This window comes from Neopelma chrysocephalum, unplaced genomic scaffold (genome assembly GCF_003984885.1).
Source record: "Neopelma chrysocephalum unplaced genomic scaffold, ASM398488v2 Primary Assembly neopelma1_182657, whole genome shotgun sequence".
Lineage (NCBI taxonomy): Eukaryota > Metazoa > Chordata > Aves > Passeriformes > Pipridae > Neopelma > Neopelma chrysocephalum.
The window spans coordinates 3,562-8,360 of record NW_020938053.1 but is presented as its reverse complement, the minus strand read 5'-3'; the positions used below and the strand labels follow the sequence as shown (position 1 = coordinate 8,360).

The 4,799-nt window shown below is 66.4% G+C and overlaps 1 protein-coding gene across 1 annotated transcript in view; it reads left to right on the top strand.

Annotated features, from left to right (window-relative positions):
• LOC113962561 (ryanodine receptor 1-like) overlaps positions 1-4,799 on the top strand; it is a gene marked incomplete at both ends in the record, with an annotated part of 8,934 nt that overhangs the window by 815 nt on the left and 3,320 nt on the right. The window contains 11 exons of the mRNA XM_027673321.1: positions 18-153; positions 773-953; positions 1,592-1,703; positions 1,793-1,913; positions 2,339-2,508; positions 2,955-3,175; positions 3,395-3,485; positions 3,573-3,713; positions 3,959-4,122; positions 4,308-4,386; positions 4,481-4,570. Of these exons, the coding sequence (XP_027529122.1) occupies positions 18-153; positions 773-953; positions 1,592-1,703; positions 1,793-1,913; positions 2,339-2,508; positions 2,955-3,175; positions 3,395-3,485; positions 3,573-3,713; positions 3,959-4,122; positions 4,308-4,386; positions 4,481-4,570 (1,506 nt within the window). The remainder of the gene's footprint in view (positions 1-17; positions 154-772; positions 954-1,591; positions 1,704-1,792; positions 1,914-2,338; positions 2,509-2,954; positions 3,176-3,394; positions 3,486-3,572; positions 3,714-3,958; positions 4,123-4,307; positions 4,387-4,480; positions 4,571-4,799) is intronic.

Sequence of the window (4,799 nt, the reverse complement as noted above, 5' to 3'; positions counted from 1 at the left end):
CCCCCCCCCGTGCCCAGGTGGTGACGTACCTGGCGAGCTGTGGGCTGCAGAGCTGCCCCATGCTGCTGGCCAAGGGCTACCCCGACATCGGCTGGAACCCCTGCGGGGGAGAGCGATACCTCGACTTCCTGCGCTTCGCCGTCTTCGTCAACGGTCAGGGACACCCCCCCGAAACCCCCCCGGCCCCGTGTCCCCTCCCGGGGGACCCCCGGGATCCTGGGGGTGCCCCCAGGGCAGGGCAGAACCCAACACAGGGGTGCGGCTGCTGAGCCGGGGGGTCCCTGTGGCTTCCCTGGGTTTGGGGTCCCTGTTTTGTGGGGTTTGGGGTGACTCTCGGGGTCCCTGTCCCGTGGATTTTGGGATGTCCCCATGACTCTCAGGGTCCCTGTCCCGTGGATTTTGGGATGTCCCCATGACTCTCGGGGTCCCTGTCCTGTGGATTTTGGGGTGACTCTCGGGGTCCCTGTCCCTCAGGGGAGAGTGTGGAGGAGAACACCAAGGTCGTGGTGCGGCTGCTGATCTGGGGGGGGGCTCTGCCGTTCACTGGTTTTGGGGTCCCTGTTTTGTGGGTCTTGGGGTGACTCTCGGGGTCCCTGTCCTGTGGGTTTTGGGGTGACTCTGGGGGTCCCCGTCCCTTAGGGGAGAGCGTGGAGGAGAACGCCAAGGTGGTGGTGCGGCTGCTGATCTGGGGGGTGGTGTCTTTGTTGTTCATTGTTTTTGGGGTCCCTGTCCCATGGGTTTTGGGGTGACTCTGGGGGTCCCCGTCCCTCAGGGGAGAGCGTGGAGGAGAACGCCAACGTGGTGGTGCGGCTGCTGATCCGGCGTCCCGAGTGCTTCGGGCCGGCGCTGCGGGGCGAGGGCGGCAGCGGCCTCCTGGCCGCCATCCAGGACGCCCTGAGCATCGCCCAGGACCCCGCACGAGACGGGCCCAGCGGCAGGAGGGAGAGGAGACCGTGAGCAATGGGATGGGGATGGGATTGGGGAGGGGATTAGGGGTGGGATTGGGGAGGGGAACCCCACCCGGGATGGGCCCAGCGGCAGGAGGGAGAGGAGAACGTGAGGAATGGGATGGGAACGGGATTGGGAATGGGATTGGGGAGGGGAACCCCCCCCAGGATGGGCCCAGCTGCAGGAGGGAGAGGAGACCGTGAGCAATGGAATGGGGATGGTTGGGAATGGGATTGGGGAGGGGAACCCCGCCCAGGATGGGCCCAGCGGCAGGAGGGAGAGGAGACCGTGAGCAATGGGATGGGAATGGGATTGGGAATGGGATTGGGGATGGGACTGGGGATGGGGTAAGGATGGGGGTGGTGAGACCAATGGGATGGGGGTGATGAGGATTGGGAAAGGATCGGGAGCAGGGATAAGGATGAGGGAGGGTACGAGGTGAGATGGAGATGAGGAGGGTTGGGAGCAAGGATGAAGATGGGGTGGGTGGGGCGGGGATGAAGGCAGGGGGGTGGTGACGAGGATTGGGAACAGGGGTAAGGATGAGGATGAAGATGCTGATGGGATGGGATGGGATGGGGGTGAAGAAGACGGGATGGGGTGAGGGACCACTGGACCCCCCTGACCCCCCCGTGCCCCCCAGTTTCGGCCCCGAGGAGCCCCCCGAGGAGAACCGGGTGCACCTGGGCCACGCCATCATGTCCTTTTACGCCGCCCTCATCGACCTGCTGGGCCGCTGCGCCCCCGAGATGCACGTACGGACCGGCCACGGGGGGCTGGGGGGCTCGGGGGGGGGACACAGGACTCGGGGTGACCCCCCCATATCCCTGTGTGTCCCCCACAGCTGATCCAGGCGGGGAAAGGGGAGGCCCTGCGGATCCGGGCCATCCTGCGCTCCCTCGTCCCGCTCGAGGACCTGGTGGGCATCATCAGCCTCCCCCTGCAGATCCCGGCCCTGGGAAAAGGTGAGGGGAGGGGGCTGGAAATGGGGAGGGGGTCCCCAAATTGTGGAGAGTGGTCCCCAGAGTGGGGGGGACGGGGGGACATGGGTGAGCCCCAAAATGGGGAGTCACAGGGCACTGGGGACCTGGTGGGGATCATCAGCCTCCCCCTGCAGATCCTGGCCCTGGGAAAAGGTGAGAGGGGGTGGCTGGAAATGGGGAGGGGGTCCCCAAAATGAGGGGGGGGTCACTGGGACTGGGGGGAAACTGGGGGGGACCCTAAAATGGGGGGGGGGGGGCCCCAGGAGGGGGGGGGGGGGGGGGGGGGGGGGTACCCAGAGAGGGGGGGGCGGGGGGGGGGGGACACACAGACGGGTTTTTGGGGTGCCCGGACAGACTGAGGGGGGGCACGTGAGGGGTCCCCCTGAATGTTGGGGTGCTCCCCGCAGACGGGAACGTGGTGGAGCCCCGCATGGCCGCCAGCTTCGTCCCCGAGCACAAGGCGCCCATGGTGCTGTTCCTGGACCGCGTGTACGGGGTGCAGAGCCAGGAGTTCCTGCTCCACGTCCTGGAAGTGGGGTTCCTGCCCGACATGCGCGCCGCCGCCTCCCTCGACACGGTGAGGGGCACCCCAAAAACTCCCTCGACATGGTGAGGGGCACCCCAAAACCCCCTGTGCCTCCCTTGACACGGTGAGGGGCACCCCAAAACTCCCTTGACACGGTGAGGGGCACCCCAAAACATTTCCCACCCTTTTCCCCCTCAAATTTCCCACCATTTTCCCCCTCAAATTTCCCGCCATTTTCCCCTCACGTTTCCCACCATTTTCCCGTCGTGTTTCCCGCCATTTCCCCCTCACATTTCTCATCCTTTCTCCCTCACATTTCCCGCCATTTTCCCCCGCATTTCCCGCCATTTTCCCCTCTCATTCCCCGCCATTTTCCCCTCACGTTTCCCACCATTTCTCCCTCAAATTTCCCACCATTTTCCCCTCACATTTCCCATCCTTTTCCCCTCACGTTTCCCTCCCTTTTCTCCCCCCTTTCCCCGTTCGCGGCCCCGCAGGCGACGTTCAGCACGACGGAGATGGCTCTGGCGCTGAACCGGTACCTGTGCCTGGCGGTGCTGCCGCTCATCACCAAGTGCGCGCCGCTGTTCGCGGGCACGGAGCACCGCGCCATCATGGTGGACTCCATGCTGCACACCATCTACCGCCTGTCCCGCGGCCGCGCCCTCACCAAGGCCCAGCGCGACGCCATCGAGGAGTGTCTCATGGCGCTCTGCAGGTGGGACCCCCCACCCAAACCCCTGCGGCCACCCCCAGACCCGACCCGACCCTCACGGCCGACCCACCGCCCGCGTCACCTCCCCAAGGCCCATCGAGCGTCTCGCGGGTCTCTGCGGGTGAACCCCCAAAACCCCCGGGCCCCCCTACTCCTTCCGTACCCCCTGGCCCCCTCCTGCACCCCCGATCGCCCCCCTGACCCCCCTTTTGTCCCCCCCAGGTACATCCGCCCCTCGATGCTGCAGCACCTCCTGCGCCGCCTCGTCTTCGACGTCCCCATCCTCAACGAGTTCGCCAAGATGCCCCTCAAGGTGAGGCCCCGGGGGGGGTCCCTGTGTTCCCCCCCTGCTCCCTGATCACCCCTAAACCCTCCCTGACCCCCCGTGTGCCCCCCAAAGCTGCTGACGAACCACTACGAGCGGTGCTGGAGGTACTACTGCCTCCCCAACGGCTGGCCCAACATGGGCGTCAGCTCCGAGGAGGAGCTGCACCTCACCAGGAAGCTCTTCTGGGGCATCTTCGACTCCCTGGCGCACAAGGTGGGCTCGGGGGGAGGTGGGACACACCCGGGGGGGACAGGGGGGACAGGGGGGACAGGGGGACACACCTGGGGGACACAGGGGGATGGGGGTGATGGGCTTGTGTGGGATGTGGGGACACGGGGACAATGGGGACAGTGGGAAACGCCCACACCTTGGGTGTCCCCAGGTGGCTGCGGTGGCTCGGGGGTCCCGCTGGGCTCTGGGTCACTGTGTCACCCCTGGTGTCCCCTGTGTCCCCTCAGAAGTTCGAGGCCGAGCTGTACAAGCTGGCCATGCCGTGTCTCTGCGCCATCGCCGGCGCCCTCCCGCCCGACTACGTGGACGCCAGTTACTCCTCCCGCACCGAGAAAAAGGCCTCGGTGGACGCCGAGGGCAACTTCGACCCCAAACCCGTCGAGACCCTCAAGTAGGGGCCGCGCAGACCCTCCTCATCCTCGCGGAGCCTCCCGACCTCTCCCAGACCCCCCGACCCCATCCACCCTCATCCCCACGGAGACCCCCGACCCCTGTGACCCCCCCGTGTCTCCCCCAAACCCCCCCGACCCCCATGACACCCCCGTGTCCCCCCTGAGCCCCCGGTGTCCCCCCCAGTGTCATCATCCCCGAGAAGCTCGACGGCTTCATCAACAAGTACGCTGAGTACACGCATGAGAAGTGGGCCTTCGACAAGGTGGGGACCCCCCGACCCCCTGTGACACCCCCAGGGCCCCCATCGGGGTCCCCCCAGCCCCTCTGAGCCCCTCCAACTCTGTGTCTCCCCCCAGATCCAGAACAACTGGACTTTTGGGGAGACGGTGGATGAAGAGGCCAAAACCCACCCGATGCTGAGGCCCTACAAGACCTTCTCTGAAAAGGTACCCAGGGGACCCCCTGGGGCACCCCCAGATCCAGGGGGCACCCCCGGATCCACCAGGACACCCCCAAACCCACCAGGACGCCCCTGGACCCACCAGGAGACCCCCAAACTCATCCAGACCCCCAAACCATCCGTCCCCCTCCGGCGCATCGTCACTGACCATCCACATCCTTCAGACCCCCCCAAAACCATCCAAACCCCCCAAAACCCTCCAACCCCCCCCCCCC